Source organism: Onychomys torridus, chromosome 8 (genome assembly GCF_903995425.1).
Source record: "Onychomys torridus chromosome 8, mOncTor1.1, whole genome shotgun sequence".
NCBI classification, from domain to species: domain Eukaryota; kingdom Metazoa; phylum Chordata; class Mammalia; order Rodentia; family Cricetidae; genus Onychomys; species Onychomys torridus.
The window spans coordinates 4,170,783-4,192,987 of record NC_050450.1 but is presented as its reverse complement, the minus strand read 5'-3'; the positions used below and the strand labels follow the sequence as shown (position 1 = coordinate 4,192,987).

Genomic DNA, 22,205 nt, shown 5'->3' with positions numbered 1-22,205 from the left:
CATTGACAAAAAGCTTGCCAGCTAGCTGAGATCACAACCAGAGTTCAAGATTCTATAACTGTGGCAACTGGAGGTGGGTTATAGGCCCTTTTTTGTAGTAAAGGGAAAGCATTAGGCATGGACAAAAGAATTTTTATAATTTCAAAGTTAAACATTTAGAGACAAATTGCTTTTTAGGATTTACAATTTTCTATTAACAAGGTTTTAGAGGGTTTTAGCTAATTGTTATTTATACATTCCTGCAGTCTTCCTGCCACAGCCAACTGATGTTTGCCCAAAACCTGCAACTTTTCCTAACATAGCTGTGTTCCCATAGGAGGAGGAATATGAAACAATGCAAAGCAGTGTGGTGGTTTTGTGTTCCCCAAAATATTGTGCACCCTAATAAATTTATCTGGGGTCAGAGGACAGACAGCCACTAGATACAGAGCCAAAAATGGTGGCTAGAAAATGGGTCAGAGCAAGCCATAGCAGAAGCTGGGCAGTGGTGGCACTTGGGAGGCAGAGCCAGGCGGATCTCTGTGTGTTCAAGGATACAGCCAGCAAGGAGACACACACCTTTAATCCCAGGGAGTGATGGCAGAAAGGGAAAGATGTATAAGGTGTGAAGATCAGAAAATAGAAGCATTTGGCCAGTTAAGCATTCAGGCTTCGGAGCAGCAGTTCAGCTGAGATTATGTGGATGAGGACTCAGAAGTTTCCAGTCTGAGGAAATAAGACCAGCTGAGGAACTGGCGAGGTGAGCTAGCTGTGGCTTGTTCTGATTCTCTTCCAGCATTCACCCCAATAACTGGCCTCAGGTTTGTTCTTATTAATAAGACCTGTTAAGATTCCTGCTACAAAGCAGGTTGTCATGTAGAGCTCATTAAAAGTTAACTTTGATCTCGAAGTCACCTGCCTGCAGAATCCCTCCCCTCTCTCTTCAATTGGGTTCCTGGAGCTCAGCCTGGTGCCTGGCAGTGGATCTCTGCATCTGCCTCCATCTGTCACTGTACAAACTTGCACAGCCTTGGTGCAGGCTTGGACCCACCTAGGCTCAGTGTGCCAGGCTCTGCTGTCTCCCCATAGGAAACATTGATTTTGGGGATGTGGGGATTCAGGTGGCTTGGGAGAAAGGGCTGGGGGATGGGAGGAGGGAGGAAGGATGAGGGGGGGATATGTGGGTGGTATGTGGAGTGAGTAGAAAATTTCTTAATAAAGAAAAGTGAAAAAGAGTTAACTTTGATTTAGTTGTGAGCGGTGGGGTGTTATCAAGAATAGGTAACCCCAGGGCTGCAGAGAGCAGTCACAGAAAAACTAACATTTGGGTTGCTGACAGAGCTGCCCAGCTAAAACAAAGAAAGGCCTGGTTAAAAGTCAATCCCTACTTACTGGCAGAGCTGATGGCTGTCAACTTCCATCTTTTAAGCTTAGAATCTTTTATTTCTGTATTCCTATCTTATTCTTACATTCCTGGACCCTTCAGGGTCACACAGGGACGCAGAGGAGGAGAGGAAAGGAGACTCTGTGTTCTCTGCTGAGAGCCCCTGAAATCTCTCACTCTAAGGCTTCAGCTTGGTTTTATGTCACTGGGTGTGCATCATGACATTTTCTTTAGATGAACAATATTCTTGAACTTGGTTTTATTTTCTAGACATTCGTATCCTATGACTTTGGCATCTCCAACACAATCCAGGCTTCACTTTCACAGCCTCACACAATGGCTTCTCCAAGGCTCAATTTGGGAATTTTCCTGCAACATGCCTGGCCTCAGCAACTTTCCTTAGCCATGTGGGAAAATTCTGCAAACCCTTTACTCCTGCATCTGCCATGGCGCTAAAGCAGGAACCATGTGATTGATGCCGCCACCTTCTGCTGCTTGCCTAGGATGGATCCTGGCCCCCTTCTTGAATTACATTTGCATAAGCCTTGATTTGTTTTTGCTCTTTCGATTCCTTGGAGCAGTTCTTTTAGCTGGGTGGGGTCTTGCCCCGAGGGTACCACTCCCTTTATTTCCTCTTTCCTTTTCTCTCTCAGCACAAACCTCACATCAACGTTCTTGATGCTCTTTTCTCAAACTGTGCATTTTGTATTTCTTTTGCTCCACTTGTTCTTTTTCATTGTAAATCTGCATAAGAGTGCTTACTAATAGACAATATGGTAGCATCAATGCTAGGCTACCTTGAAATCTCCTCTGCCAAAAAAATTAATTCAAAACTCTTCTATTTAGTTTCAGGCAGACTCTTAAGATAAGATCAGAAAGCAGCCTCATGCTTTGCCAAAACATCTCAAGAATGGCCTCTAGCCCAGTTGCTGATATTGTTCCTGTGTGAAACCTCTTGAGCCAGGTCTCCACAGTTTGCATAGTTCTCAGCACTTTTGCCTTCCATGGTCCTAATAGGATGGTTCATTGAGCCCTACTTACATTGTCCAACTGCTTTCCTAGTTCAAAGTCCCAAAGTCTTTCACATCCCTCAAAGTAACAACACAGTCAAGACTGTTACAGAAATACCCCACCCCTAGTACCAATTTTTGTCTTAATTACTATTCTGTTGTCATGAAAAAAAAAAACAAAAACATCATGACCAAAACAACTTACAGAAGAAAGAGTTTCCTGATGGCTTACAGTTTCCGAAGGTGAGTTCCTGAGCATCCTGTTAGGGAACACGGCAGCAGGCAGGCAGGCATAGTGCTGGATCAGTAGCTGAGAGTTCACATCTAATCCACAACCACAAGGCAGAGAGAAAGCTAACTGTGGAATGACATGGGCTTTTGAAACTTCAAAGCCCCACCTTCCCCAACATACATACCCCTTCCAGTAAGGTCACACTATTGGTTAAAGCGGCGCTGCTGGTGGCTGGCCACCACCTGCATCGGCCAGCCGGAGGAGCGTGCTGGTGGAAGAATTATGAGCCATGGTTACCTTTCTAGAGCTTTATTGGGGGAGAGGGGGAGAGAAGGAGAGAGAGAGAGAGAGAGAGAGAGAGAGAGAGAGAGAGAGAGAGAGAGAGAGACCATGGGGAGGGAAGAGAGAAGGGGGATGCACAGAGGGCCCACCCACTTTTTAGGCTGGGACACTGTTGCAGGCTGATGACGCAATTAAGGACAAAACCCTTACATCCCAGACTTTCACTTATTCACACGCCTTTAATCTCAGCACTCCGGAGGTGGATCTCTGAGTTCAAGGCCAGCCTGGTCTACAAAGCGAGTGCCAGGATAGCCTCCAAAGCTACAGAGAAACCCTGTTTCGAAAAACCAAAAAAATAAAAAAATAAAATAAAATAAAATAAAAAAAATAAAATAAAAGCAGGTAGATGGGAATAGGGCCGTTGTGCCTCTCAAAAACTGCCTCCGCTGATTTTTGGATGTCTGTTGGCTCTTGGGGGAATGGAGAAGGGGAGTCTTCCAAGGTAGACAGGCATTGTAGGATGCTGTCTGTCATCTGTTTGCTCTGGAGACATGTATCCCTCTTGGCTGTGGCTGGGAACCTTCTGTCTGACAAGATGCTGGTGACATAGAAAAAAGCTTAGAGAGAAAACAATCATTATTATTTTATGTTGGTAGATCCGTCCTGTCCAGATGGATTTTGAAACATGTTAAGCTTTATCAGAGACAGATTATTTTAAAGCACCTGTTTCCTTAACTAGTTTGGCATCCAGGAGACAGGTGATCAATTGTTAAAACTATCTCACAGTAATAGTTTACATTAAAGTCTTTTTGTAGCGCCCAGACACTTTTGGGTCTGGGGGTGTAAATACCTTTTTGCTGTTTCTTACTTGATGATCTCTGGACTCCGGCTCTGTGGTGGTCCTGTATCATTGGCTGAACAGTGACTTAGAACAGGGAACTGGGAAGAGAAAAGCTTGTGGTACATGAGAATTTATTTTTTGGAGTTAGGGACAAGGCAAAGATCAGGGCCCTGTCAGTATGCACATGAGAAACACGGGTGGTAACTTTGAAGTGAGACAATGAGCTTTTATCTTAGTTGGAAATCTTTTTTCATTAAATAACTCTGAAAGTGCAATTAAATCTGGTGAGGTAAGTAAGGCTGTCCTCTGTACCCGACAATAGAAAGGAGAAATGACATCCTAAAACTCCCAGGACTGAGTCAGTGGCTCTGGTGTCCAGAAGGAAGGAAACGGATCGCTTCCCTGCTGCGTTTGGGTTCCCTGCCGTGTCTGTAGCCAACCCTAGGTTTGCTGGAGGTCTTAGCTTGGTGTACCCATGCGTCTTGGTGCAGGAGCTGTAATGCAGACATATCCATTGGGGCTGGGCTTCCCACAGTCTAGGAAGAAATAAAATGGCTAAATAGTACCTCAAAAAGAGTTCATTATCCTCAGAAATTAGAGAAATGCAAATTAAAACAGGTGTGAGATTTCATCTTACCCCAGTCAGAATGGTGAGATCAATGAAACAATGAACAACAAATGCTAGAGGACGTGGGGGAGAAGGGATCCTCATTCACCATTAATGGGAAAGCAAACTGGTGCAGCCATTCTAGAAGTCATTGCGGAGAACCCCAACACAGTAAAAGTAGATCTCCCGTATGACCCAGCTGTGCCACTTCTTGGCACATGATCAAAGGACTCCACATCCTAAAATCTACAGATACTTGCTCAGCCATGTTCATTGATGCCTTTTTCACAGTAGTTAGGAAATGGAAACAACCTAAATGTCCTTCAACCAATGTGTGGATAAAGAAAATATAGTACATATGCACTATGAAATACTATTCAGCTATAAAAAATGAAATCATGCAGACTGCAAGTTAATGGATGGAACTAGAAAAGATTATATTAAGTGAGGTAGCCCAGACCAAGAAAGACAAATACTGCATGTTCTTGCTCATCTGTAGTTCCTAGTTCCACATCTTCAGAAGTTAGTATATGAGCTGGAATGACCACAGAAGTCAGGGCCTTGAGAAGGGAAGAGCAGGATATGGGCCTGAAGTACTCGCTCTGGAGCTTATTTACTCAGCCTAGTTTCAGCTCTTGAAGTGGGCTGGAGGAACAGCTTGGGGTGGGGGGGGGGAAGGAATCTGCACCAACTCTGATGATCTGATTTCAGGTAGAACTAAGTCTTGATAGTTGTTCTCTGACCCACATATGTGCACATTGACCTGGCACCTGTAATCATGTCACACACACACACACACACACACACACACACACACACACACACACACACACACTCAAAAACAACAACAAAAACCAAACCAAACCACAGCAGCAGCAACAACAACATATGGCTTCAAGACTTTAGAGTGGAAAGATTGTGATTTTTTTCCTGTCCAGAAATCCTTCCATAGGTGATTTAAGAAAGCATAAAATTTAATCCGAGGTTGTATAATGGAGACATTATTCTCTGCTTTGTCTTCCTTTTCAGCCAATGTGAGTTAGTTCTATTTTTTTTCAGTGATTTTTTAAAAATTATATTTGTGTTTTAATTTTACACATCAGCCACAGGTTCCCCTGTCCTCCCCACTACTGACCCTGTCCCCACCTTCCACCCAGCCCCTCCCCTCCATTCACATCTATTCCAGGGCCAAGACTCCCCTGGGAATCAGCTCAACATGGTAGATTCAGTACAGGCAGGTCAAGTCCCCTCCTTCCAGGCTGAGCCAAGTGTCCCTGTGTAAGCCCAAGGTTCCAAACAGCCAGCTCATGCACTAAGGACAGGTCCAGGTCATACTGCCTGGGTGCATCCCAAACAGTTCAAGCTATTCAATTTCCTCATTTATCCAGAGGGCCTGATCCAGTTGGGGGCTCCCCAGCTTTTGGTTCATAATTCATGTGTTTCCATTAGTTTGGCTATTTGTCCCTGTGCTTTTTCCAATCTTAGTCTCAACAATTCACACTCTTACAGTCCCTCCTCTTTCTCGACAATTGGACTCCTGGAGCTCCACCTGGGGCCTGGCTGAGGATCTCTGCATCCACTTCCATCAGTTATTGGATGAGAGTTCCAGCACTACTGTTAGGGTGTTTGGCCATCTGATCACCAGACTAGGTCAGTTCAGGCCATTACCAGTAATCTACAGAGGATGTATCATTGTGGATTTCTGGGGACCTCTCCAGCACTTTGTTTCTTCCTGTTCTCATGTGGTCTTCATTTATCATGGTCTGTTATTCCTTGTTCTCCCTTTCTGTTCTTAATCCAGCTGGGATCTCCTGTTCCCCTAAGCTCTCTTTCCCTAAAACCTTGCCCTTCATTACTCCCACTGTCGTCCAGGTTGTTCATGTAGATCTCATCCATTTCTCTGTCATTGAGCAATCCCTGTGTCTTTCTTAGGGTCCTGTTTTCTAGGTAGCCTCCCTGGAGTTATGAGTAGCAGTCTAGTCATCTTTGTTTTATATCTAGTATCCTACTGTAAGTGAGTACATATCATGTTTGTCTTTCTGAGTCTGCATTACCTCACTCAGGATGAGTTTTTCTAGATCCATCCATTTGTCTGCAAACCTTATGATGTCATTGATTTTCTCTACTGAGTAGTACTCCATTGTGTATGTATACCATATTTTCTTTATCCATTCTTCAGTTGAAGGGCATCTAGGTTGTTTCCAGGTTCTGGCTATTACAAACAATGCTGATATGAACATAGCTGAGCAATGCCCTTGTGGTATGATTGAGCATTCCTTGGGTATATGCCCAAGAGTGGTATAGATGGGTCTTGGGGGAGATGGATTCCCAATTTCCTTTGTTTCTTTGTTTCTTTTTTCTTTTTTGGTTTTTTTTTTTCAAGACAGGGTTTCTCTGTGTAGCTTTGGTGCCTGTCCTGGAACTCACTCTGTAGCCCAGGCTGACCTTGAACTCTCAAAGATCTGTTTGCCTCTGCCTCCCAAGTGCTGGGATTAAAGACGTGCGCCACCACCACCTGGTGATTCCCAATTTTCTAAGGAAGTGCCATATTGATTTCTAAAGTGGCTGAACAAGCTTGCATTCCCACCAGCAGTGGAGGAGAGTTCCCCTTGCTCCACATCCTCTCCAGCATAAGCTGTCTTCTGTGTTTTTGATCTTAGACATTCAGACAGGTATAAGGTGGTATCTGAGAGTCATTTTGATTTGCATTTCCTGGATAATTTAGGGATGTTGAGCAATTCTTTAAATGTCTTTCAGACATTTAAGCGTCCTCTGATGAGAATTCTCTGTTTAGTTCTATAGCCCATTTCTTAATTGGACTGTTGGGCATTTTGGTGTTTAATTTCTTAAGTTCTTTATATATTCTGGATATCAGCTGTCTGTCAGATGTGGGGTTGGTGAAGACCTTTTCCCATTCTGTAGGCTGTTGCTTTGTCTTGTTCACCATGTCCTTTGCTCTACAAAAGCTTCTCAGTTTCAACAGGTCCCATTTATTAATTGTTTCTCTCAGTGCCTTGCTACTGGTGTTATATTTAGGAAGTGATCTCCTGTGCCAATGTGTTCAAGACTACTTCCTACTTTCTCTTCTATCAGGTTCAGAGTAACTGGATTTATGTTGAGGTCTTTGATCCCCTTGGACTTAAGTTTTGTGCATGGAGACAGATATGGATCTATTTGCAGCCTTCTACATGTTGACATCCAGTTATGCCAGCACCATTTGTTGAAGATGCTTTCTTTTTTCCATTGTACAGTTTTGGTTTCTTTGTCAAAAATTATAGGTTCATAGGTGTGTGGGTAAATGTCAGGGTCTTCAATTTGATTCCATTGGTCCACATGTTGGTTTTTATTCCAGTACCAAGCTGTTTTTATTACAGTAGCTCTATAGTAGAGTTTGAGGTTGGGGATTATGATGCCTCCAGAGGTTGTTTTATTGTACAGCATTCTTATGGCTATCCTGGGTTTTTGTTTTTCCATATGAAGGTGAGAATTATTCTTTCCAGATCTGTGAAGAATTGTGTTGGTAATTTGATGGGGATTGCATTGAATCTGTAGATGGCTTTTGGTAAGTTCGCCATTTTTATTATGTTAATCCTGCCTATCCATGAACATGGGAGATCTTTCCATTTTCTGACATCTTCTTCAAATTCTTTTTTCAGGGACTTAAAAGTACTTGTCATATAGGTCCTTCACATACTTAGTTAGAGTAAGCCCAAATTATTTTATATCATTTGTGGCTATTGTAAATGGTGATGTATCTCTGATTTCCTTCTCAGCCTGTTTGTCTATTATATATAGGAGGGCTACTGATGTTTTTGAGTTGATCTTGTATCCTGCTATGTTGCTGAAGGTGTTTATAAGCTGTATCAGTTCCTTGAATTTTTGGGGTCACTCATGTCATCTGCAAATAGGGAAAGCTTGACTTCTTCCTTTCCAATTTGTATCCCCTTAATCTCCTTATGTTGTCTAGCTCTGGCTAGAACTTCAAGTACTATATTGAATAAGTAGGGGGAGAGGGGACAGCCTTGCCTTGTTCCTGATTTTAGTGGTATTGCTTTGAGTTTCTCTTCATTTAATTTGATGTTGGCTGTTGGCTTTCTGCAGATTGCCTTTATTATGTTTAGGTATGTTCTCTGTATTCCTGATCACTCCAAGACCTTTATCATGAAGGGGTGTTGGATTTTGTCAAAGGCCTTTTTAGCATCTAGTGAGATGATCATGTGGTTTTTTTCTTTGAGTTTGTTTATATGGTGTATTACACTGATGGACTTTCGTATGTTGAACCACCTTTGCATCCCTGGGATGAAGCCTACTTGATTATGGTGGATAATATTTTGATGTGTTCTTGGAATCTGTTTGCCAGGATTTTATTGAGTATTTTTGCATCAATGTTCATGAGGGAGATCGGTCTGTAGTTCTCTTTCTTTGTTGCATCTTTGTTTGGTTTAGGAATCAGTGTAATTGTAGCCTCATAGAAGGAGTTTGGTAATATTCCTTCTGCTTCTATTGTGTGGACCAATTTAAAGAGTATTGGTATTAACTCTTCTTTGAAGCTCTAGTAGAACTCTTCACTGGGCTTTTTTTGGTTGGGAGACTTTTAGTGACTGATTCTATTTCCTTAGGGGTTATTGGACTATTTAAATAGTTTGTCTGGTCTTGATTTAACTTATGTAAATGGTTCCTATGCAGAAAATTATCCATTTCTTTTAGATTTTCCAGTTTTGCAGAGTAGAGGTTTTTGAAGTATGACCTGATGATTCTCTGGATTTCCTTATTGTCTGTTGTATGTCCCCCTTTTCATTTCTGATTTTGTTAATTTGGATGCCCTCTCTCTGTTTTTGGTTAGTTTGGATAAGGGCTTGTCTGTCTTGTTGATTTTCTCAAAGAATAAACTCTTCATTTCATTAATTTTTTGTATTGTTCTCTTTATTTCTATTGTATTGATTTCAGCTCTCAATTTGATAATTTCCTGGTGTCTGTTCCTCCTGGAGACTTTGCTTCTTCCTGTTCAAGGGCTTACAGGTGTGCTGTTAAGTCACTAGCATGAGATTTCTCCAGCTTCTTTATGTGGGCATTCAGTGCTATGAATTTCCCTCTTAGCACTGCTTTCATAGTGTCCCATAAATTTGGGTTTGTGTTGTATTCATTTTCATTGATCTCTAGGAAGACTTTAATGTCTTTCTTTATTCTTCCTTAACCCATTGGTGATTCAGTTGAGCATTATTCAGTTTCCATGAGATTGTAGGTTTTCTGTAGTTTTTGTTGTTGTTGAAATCTAACTTTAAACCATGGTGGTCTGAAAGAACACAGGAGGGTATTCCAATTGTTTTGTATCTGTTGAGATTTCCTTTGTGGCCAGTATGTTTGTTGTCTATTTTAGAGAAGGTTCCATGGGGTGCTGAGAAGAAGGTATATTCTTTTTTGTTAGGATGGAATGTTCTGTAGGTATTGATTAAGTCTTTTTGAGTCATAACATCAGTTAAGTGCTTTCTTTCTCTGTTAAGTTTCAATTTGGCAGATCTGTCCAGAAGTGAAAATGGGGTGTTGAAGTCTGCCACTATTAATGTGTGGGTTTTTATATGTGATTTAAGCTTTAGTAATGTTTCTTTTACATATGTGGGTGCCCTTGTGTTTGGGACATAAATGTTCAGAATTGAGACTTCATCTTGGTGTATCTTTCCTGCGATGAGTATGTAATGTCCTTCATCATCTCCTTTATTTGATTTTAGTTTGAAGTCTATTTTTCTGGATATTAGGATGGCTACACCAGCTTGCTTCTTAAGACCATTTGATTGTAAAGTCTTTTCCCAGACTTTTATTCTTAGGTAGTGTCTATCTTTGAATTTGAGGTGTGTTTCTTGTATGAAGCAGAAAGATGGGTCCTGTTTTTGTTAGCCTGTGTCTTTTTATAGGTGAATTAAGTCCATTGATATTAGTGGATATTAATGACCAGTGATTGTTCTTTCCTGTTATTATTTTTATTTTTTTGGTGGTAGTTTTCCTTTACTTCTTTTTTTTTGGGTTTACTGCTGTGGTGTTATCTATTGCCTGTGTTTTCATGGGCATATCTGACTTCCTTAGTTTGGAATTTTCCTTCTAGTGCTTTCTATAGGGCTGGGTTTGTGGATAAGTATTGTTTAAGTCGGTTGTGTCTTGGAATGTCTTGTTCACTCCATCTATGATGATTGAAAGTTTTCTTGGGTATATTAGTCTAGACTGGCATCCATGGTCTCTTAGTGTCTGTATTATATCTGTGCAGGTCCTTCTGGCTTTCAAAGTCTCCATTGAGAAATTGGGTGTTATTCTGATGGGTTTGCATTTATAAATCACTTGGCTTTTTTCCTTTGCTGCCCTTAATATTCTTTCTTTATTCTGTATGTTTAGCTGTTTAATTATTATGTGCCAAGGGGACTTTTTTTGGGGGGGGGGTCTAGTCTGTTTGGTGTTCTATAGACTTCTTGTATCTTCATAGGCATTTCCTTCTTTAAGTTGGGAAAGTTTTCTTCTATGATCTTGTTAAATATATTTTCTGTGCCTTTGAGTTGGTATTCTTCTCCTTCCTCTATCCCTATTATTTGTAGTTTTGGTCTTTTCATGGTGTCTCAAATTTCTTGTTCATTTTTGGTCATGATTTTGTTGGTTTTAGTGTTTTCTTTGACTGATGAATCTATTTCTTCTACAGTATCTTCAACACCAGAGATACTTTCTTCCATCTCTTGCATTCTGTTGGTTATACTTGCATCTGAAGTTCCTGTTTGTTTACTCAGATTTTCTATTTCCAGCATTCCTTCTGCTTGTGTCTTCTTCATTTTTTCTATTTCCCTTTTCCAGTCTTGGACTGTTTCCCTCGTCTCTTTCATTGCGTTTTCATGTTTTTCTTTCAGGGACTTATTGTTTTCTTCTGCTTTATTTGTCCTTTCCTCTAGTGTTTTTTTTTTTATAGCATTCTTCCTATTTTTTGTTTGTCTGTTCCTCCCCTTTATTTTTGATTTCTTCTATATAAATAAGGCTCTAGCCTCTTCATGATGGTATTCACAAGGTTGTTTTCTTCTTCTTCTTCTTCTTCTTCTTCTTCTTCTTCTTCTTCTTCTTCTTCTTCTTCTTCTTCTTCCATTCTGTGATGTTCAGGTTAGCTGTTGGAGCAGGGCTAGGTTCTGGTGATGCTGTATTGCTCTTTATTTTGTTGTATGTACTTCTGCCTTGACATCTGCCCATCTTCTCATGGATTTGTTCTTGGTCTTATTAATGCACTTGGTCCAGACAGAGCTGACAGATTTAGGGATCCTCTCTCTGATCCAGATGGGAGCTCTGGGCCGGATGGGAGCTCTGGTCCAGATGGGAGTGCTGGCTGGATGGGAGCTGGGGGCTGGTCTCTGAGTCTCAGGATGAGGCTGGGGTCTCAGGCAGATGGATGTGGGGGCAGTGTGTGGAGATTGGAGGGTCTGCCTTTAGTCTTGGAAAAGGTGAACCTTCCTACAGGGTCCATTAAATTGCCAGAAACTGGGGCCAAGTTTGGCATGTCTTCCCAGGATGGCTGGTGCCCAGGGGTGGGACCCAGATGTGGGGGGGCTCTCTGACTATAAGCCCAGGCACTGACCTGTGGTCCAGATGAGAGTTCTGGGGCAGCATGGAAGAGGGGGCTGGTTTCTAAGTCTCTGGAAGTGGCTGGGGTCTCTGGCAGATGGGTGTGGGGGCAGGGCATGGAGTTTGTAGGGTCCACTGGAGGGTCTTGGAGAGGGGGAACCTTCCTGGTGGGGTTGGAGGGTCCTGCCCTAGGGCCAGAACCTGGGGCCAAGTTGGGCAGGTTTTCCCTGGAATGGCTGGTGCCCAGGGCTTGGTGTGAGTCCAGGTTCTCACCTCTGGTCCAGATGGGAGTCCCAGGGCAGATGCGTGTGTTAGTTCTTTATATACTTTTTATTAACAACATTTTTCATACAGTATATTCTTATTATAGTTTCCCTCTTCATGATCCTCCTAGATCCTCCCCTCACCCACCCACTCTACAACTTCTTTCTCTCTCTTTAGAGAATAAGCAAACAAACCAGAACCAACAAAAAGAAAGAAAGAAGGAGAGAAGGAAGGAGAGAGAGAGAGAGAGAGAGAGAGAGAGAGAGAGAGAGAGAGCACAAGAAACTCACACAGGACCCATAAAAACATTTAATTGGAAACTGTAATGTTCAAGCAGAAATTGAGTAAGATTAAAAATGCCCAAACAAAGCCATATGAGACAAAAGTCTACAAAAATAACATCGAGTTCATTTTGTGTTGGTCATCTACTGCTGAGCATGAGGCTGCCCTTAAGTGTGGTTGGTGTACCCAGTGAGACTTCATTGAAGAAAACCCATTTTTCATTTGCAAGCAGATGACAATTGGAGACAGCTTCTTGGTTAGGGATGGGGGAACTCTTGTTTACTTCCCTGTCCCAGTGCCTGAACCCCACAGGCTTGAACCTGTGCAGGCCCTGTACATGCTGCCACAGTCTCTGAGATCACGTGTGTGTCAGTCAGTTGTGTCTGGAAGACACTGTTTCCTTGGAGCCATCCATCCCCTCTGGCTTTGCAATCTTTCTGCCTCCTCTTCCTCATAACTCCTTGAGCCCTGAATGGAGGGGTTTGATGAGACACACTGTTTGGGACTGAATGTCCCAAAGTCTCTCAGTTTCTGCATATTATCCAGTTGTGGGTCTCTGTGTTAGTTCCCATCTAGTGCAAGAGGAAGCTCCTTTGGTGATGTCTGAATGAGACACTGATCTGAGTTAATTCTAATCCGTTCATCCAGTGTTGGCGCTAACTTTATGAATGTTGTTAATCTTCAAAGTCCTCCATATTACCTGTGTTCTCTTTTATAAACCTTAAGCTTGTGCTGAGACTTTTGATTATTAAAGGTAAAGATTTTGGCCGGGCAGTGGTGGCATACGCCTTTAATCCCAGCACATGGGAGGCAGAGGCAGGCAGATCTCTGTGAGTTCGAGGCCAACCTGGGCTACAGAGTGAGTTCCAGGAAAGGTGCAAAGCTACACAGAGAAACCCTGTCTTGGAAAACCACACACAAAAAGAAGGTAAAGATTTTGATCCATTTCACTTTACAGCTGTTGGTTCAAAATCAGTACAAGCCCAGTGTGTTAGGAAAAGAACCAAAGAAGCCAAAAACTCCAGGCAGATACTATGGAAGCACAGACATTTTAAGAGTTCTGAAGTAAACACTTGTTTATCCCAGTTCCACATATTGCTATTATTTAAAAATGGTATGTGTATCAGCCTTGTAGTCTGTTAGAGACAGCTCCAGGAGATGGGGAAGTGTTAGGGATGGAACCTCCAGTGCTTCCTGCAGCTCCAGGGGGAGCAGCCTGCCTTGTTCCTTTACTCACAGTGATGAGGCAATTAGGGGCAACTATTCCTGTACTGAAAACACTTGGCTGTCAGAGACTACATTAAGTTCTCTACCTAATAAAAATGGCTTAATATTCACGCAAGTTCATTCTCTATTACATCTAAAAATGCTAAGAATGAAGTAACTTTTAACATTTAAAAGTGTAATATTTTGGGGCCCAGCAGGTAGAGTAGAGCTTGCTGCTAAGCCTGACAACCTAAACTTGATCAACAGAACCCATGTAGTCAAAGCAGAGAACTGATTCTACAAGCTTTCTGCTGACCTCCACATGTATGTCATGCACACACACAAACACACTCACATACATACACACAAAATAAATTAATAAAAGTAAAAAGATAACATTTTAAATTAAATAAGAGCATAAATAAAAGCAGCAACTAAAGTACTAATAAATGGATGTTTCTAGTATATAATACTAATTCTTAAAAATTTTATGTACATGTATGTGTCTGTTTGAGTATATGTCATATATGTAGGTGCCCACAGAAGCCTGAAAGAGTGTAAGACTCCCTGAATCTGGAGTCGTGAGCTGTGTGCTGTGGGTTCTGCAAAGCAAACTCTGATCCTCTAAAAGAGCAGTTAGCACTCTTAACCACTGAGTCATCTTTCCAGCACTAGTAATTGAAAAAAACGCTTCATTTTTTTTTTTTGGAATGCCAGTCCCCAAATTATGACACAGAGACTTACTAATTATGAATGCTCAGCCTTAGCTTAGTCTTGTTTTTAACTAGCTTTTTTTTTTTTTAACTTAAATTAACCCATTTCTATTAATCTCTGTGCTGCCTGGAGGCTGGTTTACCTCATCTACATACTTTCCATCCTGTTTTCCTGCTTCCTCCATGTCTGGCTGGCTATCACCCAGCTGGCTGGCTGGCATCCTTTTTCTCTTTGCCTGCCAGCCCCGCCTATCCCTTCTCTGCCTAGCTATTGACCATTCAGCTTTTTATTAGACCAATCAGGTGCCTTAGGCAGGTATGGTAAAACAACACATCTTTACATAGTTAAACAAATATGCTATTCCACAACACCTTCATTTATATTTTATGTATTTGCTTGCATGTATGTCTGTGTACCACATGTGTGCTGTACTGTGGTGGCCAGAAGAGAGTGTTGGATTCCCTGGGACTGGAGTTACAGATGGTGTGAGCTGCCATGTTGCTGCTGGGAATCAAGCCTGGGTCCTTTTAACTGTTAAACTACCTTTTAGCCCTAATAGTAGTAATTCTTTAAATTAAAAATTCTTTAAATTATCTTTAAAAAGAATGATCAAATACCCTGTCATGCTTATTTTTTTTAAAATTAGTGCTTGAAAAATTTTTTGTTTAACTTGAACTTTTTAGTTTTTTGATAATATCATACTGCATTTTTATCATTTCTACCCCCTTTCCCCATACATCTCCTACCACATACTTATACTTCCTCTCAAATTCATGACCTCTTCTTTAATTATTATTGCTACACACACACACACACACACACACACACACATATTCACACACATACACACACCATATTTAATCTATCTAGTGTTGCTCATCTGTATGAATAATTAAGGCTGAACACTTGATATTAGATAACCAATCAGAGAGATTGTCCCTGGAGAAAACTGATTCTCCCTCTCTCAGCAACCAATGTTTGCCTGTAGATCTTCATCTAGGGTGGCGTCTTATGAAATTTCCCTCATCCATTTTGGTATGTCAGCTTGTATCGTTATTATGGAGGTCTTGTTTTGGCAAGACCTATATTATTGAGGTTTCACAGGTACAGTTTGCCTAGAAGACACAACCTTGTAGCAGATGTGCTGGACTTCTGGCTCTTACAATCTTTCTGCCACCTCTTCTGTGATTTTTTCTGAGCTTCAGGAATAGGATTTGCAATGTGGATATGTCATTTAGGGCTGGGTTCCCCATGGTTGGTAAGTTATTCATTTAACCAATCGTGATCTCTATAAAAATTTCCTTTGCCAAGTATAAGGACAAGTACTTAAATACAGTTATAGATTGTATTGGTTTGGAAAAATGGTGGGGTCTAGGGTCTCTATAACTTCTCTAGCCAGTAGTAGTTGTTTAGGGTTACAGTACATGCCATGAATTCCCTCCTATTGATCAGACCTTAATTAACAGCTGTTGATTACCCACAAGACAAAAGCACCACTATTGCACCATCAAGGATGTCTTGTTGGGTTGGACATTATTGTGGTTCACAAGCTTTACAGCTTGTAGCACTGTTGATTGCTTTTTCTTTTGGCCACTTGCATAGCACCTTCTGATATTGTGAGAGCTAGTTCTCAGGTACAAGGCTTCAAAGTCAGTTCTAGTTTGATTCTTCTAAGGTCAATGTTTGAACTGTGTGGTGTGAGTTTCTCTTTGAGTCAGGGCCTCTTGTAGCATAGGCTAACCTCAAACTGACTATGTATCTGAGGCTGGCCTTGAACTCCTAAACTTCTTGCTTTACCTTTTTGTTTTGTTTTGTTTTTTCAAGACAGGATTTCTCTGTGTAGGATTGGAGCCTGTGCTGGAACTTGATCTGTAGACCAGGTTGGCTTCAAACTCACAGAGATCCACCTGCCTCAGCCTCCCGAGTGCTGGGAATAAAGGCGTGAGCCACCACTGCCTGGCTTTGCCTAACCTTTTTAAGATGCATGTGCCACCATGCCCAATGGTCAATAACTAACATAGAATATGAATATTATATTAGTGGATTATATAAATAATGCTTGGAGTTCTTTTTTGTTTCTCTCAAGTGGATGTTGTGTGTGAGAGAAATGGCGATCACCTACCCCATCTACTGACTTAAAATGCAGCTCTCTAGAGAGTCAAATATACCATCATCCTTTTTATTTGCTGTACCTGTCAGTATGAAAAATGGCTTGCCCAAGAGTCAGACCGATACTCACTCACTCACTACTTTTTCTTGGACCCACAGAATTATCTCAAGCTGTGGTGGATGCAGGAGCGATTCCTCTTCTAGTGCTCTGTATCCAGGAGCCAGAAATTGCTTTGAAGAGGATCGCCGCCTCTGCCCTCAGCGACATTTCCAAGCACTCTCCAGAGTTAGCACAGACAGTGGTGGATGCTGGAGCCATTGCTCACTTAGCCCAGATGATCCTCAACCCTGATGCAAAATTGAAGGTAATAAAACTAGGGTCAAGAGACAGACAAGCCAGTGCTTTCATAGTTTAAGAAAATGAAAACATGTACATATTGATGTTATATAGTTATAAAGTAAAAAGAATTAGTAAATATAATTGAAAACATACAAATATATTATGTAGTTAGTCTTTTAATATATGAAAATAATACTATAAGGGTTATACAGTAAAGATATGATTGGGAACACTGTGTTTCATTTGTTCTGCTGCTTTGATAAAAAACACCACAACCAAAGCGACGTGGGGGAAGAAGGAATTCTTTAGTCTACAGGTTAGAGTCCATCACTGAGGGAAGCCAGGGCAGGAGCTCATGGCTGGAAACTGGAGGCAGGAGCTGGACTGGAGACCACAGAGGAAAGCTGGTTACTGGCCCGCTTTCCTGCTTGCTCCCTTCTTATACAGCCCAGATCTACCTGCCTAGGGATGGCATTGCTCACAGTGAGTTGAAGCCTCCTACATCAATTAGCAACTAAGAAACTATTGGTGAAATTATTAAGGCCACTCCATGTAGTTAAAAGGGAGGTTTATTTTGTGGGGTAACTTACAAACGAAGGGATAGGTTGTAGGGTCTGGCAAAGGTATGGCACTGTCTGGCGGTGTTCTCTGGAGAACTCTGCTCAGTCTACCTCCAGCGTCCAGGGTCCCAGAACCAAGAGAGCCCTCTCCTCTCGATCCTGGGTCTTCAGCTTCCTCCCTCAGCCCTGCCTTGTGGGCATGGCCATTACCGAAGCCTCAATGGGGGTTGGAACTTCCAGGCCAAGGCTGGGATGGCTACCCACTACAAGAAATTGCCTCACAGACAAGTCCATAGGCCAATCCAATCTGTTAAGTTCTTCATTTAATGTTCCTCTTCCAAGGTGACTGTAGGTTTGTGTCAAGTTGACAGCTGAAGGTAACAATGATATCCCAGTCTCGTCAACTATGACATATAAGCACATCACTTTAAACTGTACTTTTTCTTTCTTGTTTATCACCAAGATCTAACATTAATATAATACATTAATATATTATAAATATAGGACAATTTCCTTTTTTATTATTATATTTGTGTTTTAATTTTACATATCAGCCATGGGTCCCCCTGTCCTCCCCCCTCCCACTCCCACCCCCACCTTTCCCATTTCCCCTCCCATCTATTCGATCTCCTCCAGGGCCAAGACTCCCCTGGGGATTCATTTAAACCTGGTGGATTCAGTACACGCAGGTCCAGTCCCCTCCTTCTAGGCTGAACAAAGTGTCCCTGTGTAAGCCCAAGGTTTCAAACACCCAGCTCATGCACTAAGGACAGGTCCTGGTCTCACAGCCTGGGGGCCTCCCAAACAGTTCAAGCTATTTAGTTTGTTTCACTTATCCAGAGAGCCTGATCTAGCTGGGGGCTCCCCAGCTTTTGGTTCATAATTCATGTGCTTCCATTCGACTGGCTATTTGTCCCTGTGCTTTTTGCAATCTTGGATTCAACAATTCACGCTCTTGCAGACCCTCCTCTTTCTTGATAGTTGGACACCTGGAGCTCCACCTGGAGCCTGGCTGAGGATCTCTGCATCCACTTCCATCAGTCATTGGATGAGAGTTCCAGCACTACTGTTAGGGTGTTTAGTCATCTGATCACCAGACTAGGTCAGATCAGGCTTTCTCTCAACCATTGCCAGCAGTCTACAGAGGATGTATCATTGTGGATTTCTGGGGACCTCTTGAGCACTCTGCCTATTCCTGTTCTCATGCGGTCTTCATTTATCATAGTCTGTAATTCCTTGTTCTCCCTTTCTGTTCTTGATCCAGCTGGGATCTCCTGCTCCCCTAAGCTCTCTTTCCCTAAAACCTTGCCCTTCATTACTCCCACTGTCGTCCAGGTTATTCATGAAGATCTCATCCATTTCTCTGTCATTGGGTGATCCCTGTGTCTTTCCAGGGTCCTGTTTTCTAGGTAGCCTCCCTGGAGTTGTGTAGCAGTCTAGTCATCTTTGTTTTACATCTAGTATCCTCCTATGAGTGAGTACATACCATGTTTGTTCTTCTGAGTCTGGGTTACCTCACTCAGGATAATTTTTTCTAGATCCATCCATTTGCCTGCAAACCTCATGATGTCATTGTTTTTCTCTGCTGAGTAGTACTCCATTGTGTATATGTACCATATTTTCTTTATCCATGCTTCAGTTGAAGGGCATCTAGGTTGTTTCCAGGTTCTGGCTATTACAAAAAAAAGCTGATATGAACATAGCTGAGCAAATGCTCTTGTGGTATGATTGAGCATTCCTTGGGTATATGCCCAAGAGTGCTATAGCTGGGTCTTGGGGGAGATGGATTCCCAATTTTCTAAGGAAGCGCCATATTGATTTCCAAAGTGGCTGAACAAGCTTGCATTCCCACCAGCAGTGTAGTAGAGTTCCCCTTGCTCCACATCCTCTCCAGCATAAGCTGTCTTCTGTGTTTTTGATCTTAGCCACTCTGACAGGTGTAAGGTGGTATCTCAGAGTCGTTTTGATTTGCATTTCCCAGATAATTAGGGATGTTGAGCAATTCCTTAAATGTCTTTCAGCCATTTGAACTTCCTCTGTGGAGAATTCTCTGTTTAGTTCTATAGCCCATTTCTTAATTGGACTGTTGGGCATGTTGATGTCTAATTTCTTGAGTTCTTTATATATTCTGGATATTAGCCCTCTGTCAGATGTGGGGTTGGTGAAGACCTTTTCCAATTCTGTAGGCTGTCACTTTGTCTTGTTGGCCATGTCCTTTGCTCTACAAAAGCTTCTCAGTTTCAACAGGTCCCATTGATTGATTTTTTTCTCTCAGTGTCTGTGCTACTGGTGTTATGTTTAGAAAGTGATCTCTGGTGCCAATGCGTTCAAGAGTACTTGCTGTTTTCTCTTCTATCAGGTTCAGAGTAACTGGATTTATGTTGAGGTCTTTGATCCCCTTGGACTTAAGTTTTGTGCACGGTGACAGATATGGATCTATTTGCAGCCTTCTACATGTTGACATCCAGTTATGCCAGCACCATTTGTTGAAGATGCTTTCTTTTTTCCATTGTACAGTTTTGGTTTCTTTGTCAAAACTTATATGTTCATAGGCATGCAGGTAAATGTCAGGGTCTTCAGTTTGATTCCATTGGTCCACATGTTGGTTTTTATGCCAGTACCAAGCTGTTTTTATTATGGTAGCTCTATAGTAGAGCTTGCGGTCGGGGATTGTGATGCCTCCAGAGGTGGTTTTATTGTACAGGATTCTTTTGGCTATCCTGGGTTTTTGGTTTTTCCATATGAAGGTGAGTATTATTCTTTCCAGATCTGTGAAGAATTGTGTTGGTAATTTGATGGGAATTGCATTGAATTTGTAGATTGCTTTTGGTAAGATTGCCATTTTTACTATGTTAATCCTGTCTATTCATGAGCATGGGAGATCTTTCCACTTCAATTTCTTTTTTCAGGGTCTTAAAGTTCTTGTCATATAGGTCCTTCATATGCTTAGTTAGAGTAAGCCCAAATTATTTTATATCATTTGTGGCTATTGTAAAGGGTGATGTATCTCTGATTTCCTTCTCAGCCTGTTTGTCTATTGTATACAGGAGGGCTACTGATGTTTTTGAGTTGATCTTGTATCCTGCTATGTTGCTGAAAATTTTTACTAGCTGTATCAGTTCCTTGGTTGAATTTTTGGGGTCACTCATGTCATCTGCAAATAGGGAAAGCTTGACTTCTTCCTTTCCAATTTGTATCCCCTTAATCACCTTATGTTGTCTAGCTCTGGCTAGAACTTCAAGTACTATATTGAATAAGTGTGGGGAGAGGGGACAGCCTTGCCTTGTTCCTGATTTTAGTGGTATTGCTTTGAGTTTCTCTCCCTTTAATTTGATGTTGGCTGTTGGCTTGCTGTAGATTGCCTTTATTATGTTTAGGTATGTTCCCTGTATTCCTGATCACTCCAAGACCTTTATCATGAAGGGGTGTTGGATTTTGTCAAAGGCCTTTTTAGCATCTAGTGAGATGATCATGTGGTTTTTTTCTTTGAGTTGTTTGTTTATATGGTGTATTACATTGATGGACATTCGTATGTTGAACCACCTTTGCATCCCTGGGATGAAGCCTACTTGATTATGGTGGATTTTGATGTGTTCTTGGAGTCTGTTTGCCAGCATTTTATTGAGTATTTTTGCATCAATGTTCATGAGGGAGATCGGTCTGTAGTTCTCTCTTTGTTGCATCTTTGTTTGGTTTAGGAATCAGTGTAATTGTAGCCTCATAGAAGGAGTTTGGTAATATTCCTTCTGCTTCTATTGTGTGGATCAATTTAAAGAGTATTGGTATTAAGTCTTCTTTGGAAATCTGGTAGAATTCTGCAGTGAAACCATCTGGTCCAGGGCTGTTTTTGGTTGGGAGACTTTTAATGACTGCTTCTATTTCCTTAGGGGTTATTGGACTATTTGAATGGTTTATCTGGTCTTGATTTAACTTAGGTATGTGGTACCTACCCAGAAAATTATCCATTTCTTTTAGGTTTTCCAGTTTTGTGGAGTAGAGGTTTTTGAAGTATGACCTGATGATTCTCTGGATTTCCTCATTGTCTGTTGTTATGTCCCCCTTTTCATTTCTGATTTTGTTAATTTTGATGCCCCATGTTTGTCTTTTGGTTAGTTTGGATAAGGGTTTGTCTATCTTGTTGATGTTCTCAAAGAACCAACTCTTTGTTTCATTAATCCTTTGTATTGTTCTCTTTATTTCTATTTTATTGATTTCAGCTCTCAATCTGATAATTTCCTGGCGTCTGTTCCTCTCTAGGAAGTCTTTAATTTCTTTCTTTGTTTCTTCCTTAACCCATTGGTGATTCAGTTGAGCATTATTCAGTTTCCATGAGATTGTAGGATCTGTAGTTTTTTTCTGTTGTTGAAATCTAACTTTAAACCATGGTGGTCTGATAGAACACAGGAGATTATTCCAATTGTTTTGTATCTGTTGAGCTTTGCTTTGTGGCCAAGTATGTGGTCGATTTTAGAGAAGGTTCCATGGGATGCTGAGAAGAAGGTGTATTCTTTTTTGTTTGGGTGGAATGTTCTGTAGATATCGATTAAGTCCATTTGAGCCATAACATCAGTTAAGTCCATTATGTCTCTGTTAAGTTTCAATTTGGCCGATCTGTCCAGAGGTGAAAGTGGGGTGTTGAAGTCTGCCACTATTAATGTGTGGGTTTTTATATGTGATTTAAGCTTTAGTAATGTTTCTTTTACATATGTGGGTGCCCTTGTGTTTGGGGCATAAATGTTCAGAATTGCAACTTCATCTTGGTGTGTCTTTCCTGCAATGAGTATGTAATGTCCTTCATCATCTCTTTTGATTGA

The 22,205-nt window shown here is 41.5% G+C and overlaps 1 protein-coding gene across 3 annotated transcripts in view; it reads left to right on the top strand.

Annotated features, from left to right (window-relative positions):
- The window catches only part of LOC118589788 (sperm-associated antigen 6), a 176,581-nt gene that overhangs the window by 74,298 nt on the left and 80,078 nt on the right, over positions 1 to 22,205 (top strand). For all 3 annotated transcript variants that reach the window (XM_036197364.1, XM_036197363.1, XM_036197365.1), the window contains one exon: positions 16,651 to 16,856. In XM_036197364.1, the coding sequence (XP_036053257.1) occupies positions 16,651 to 16,856 (206 nt within the window). The remainder of the gene's footprint in view (positions 1 to 16,650; positions 16,857 to 22,205) is intronic.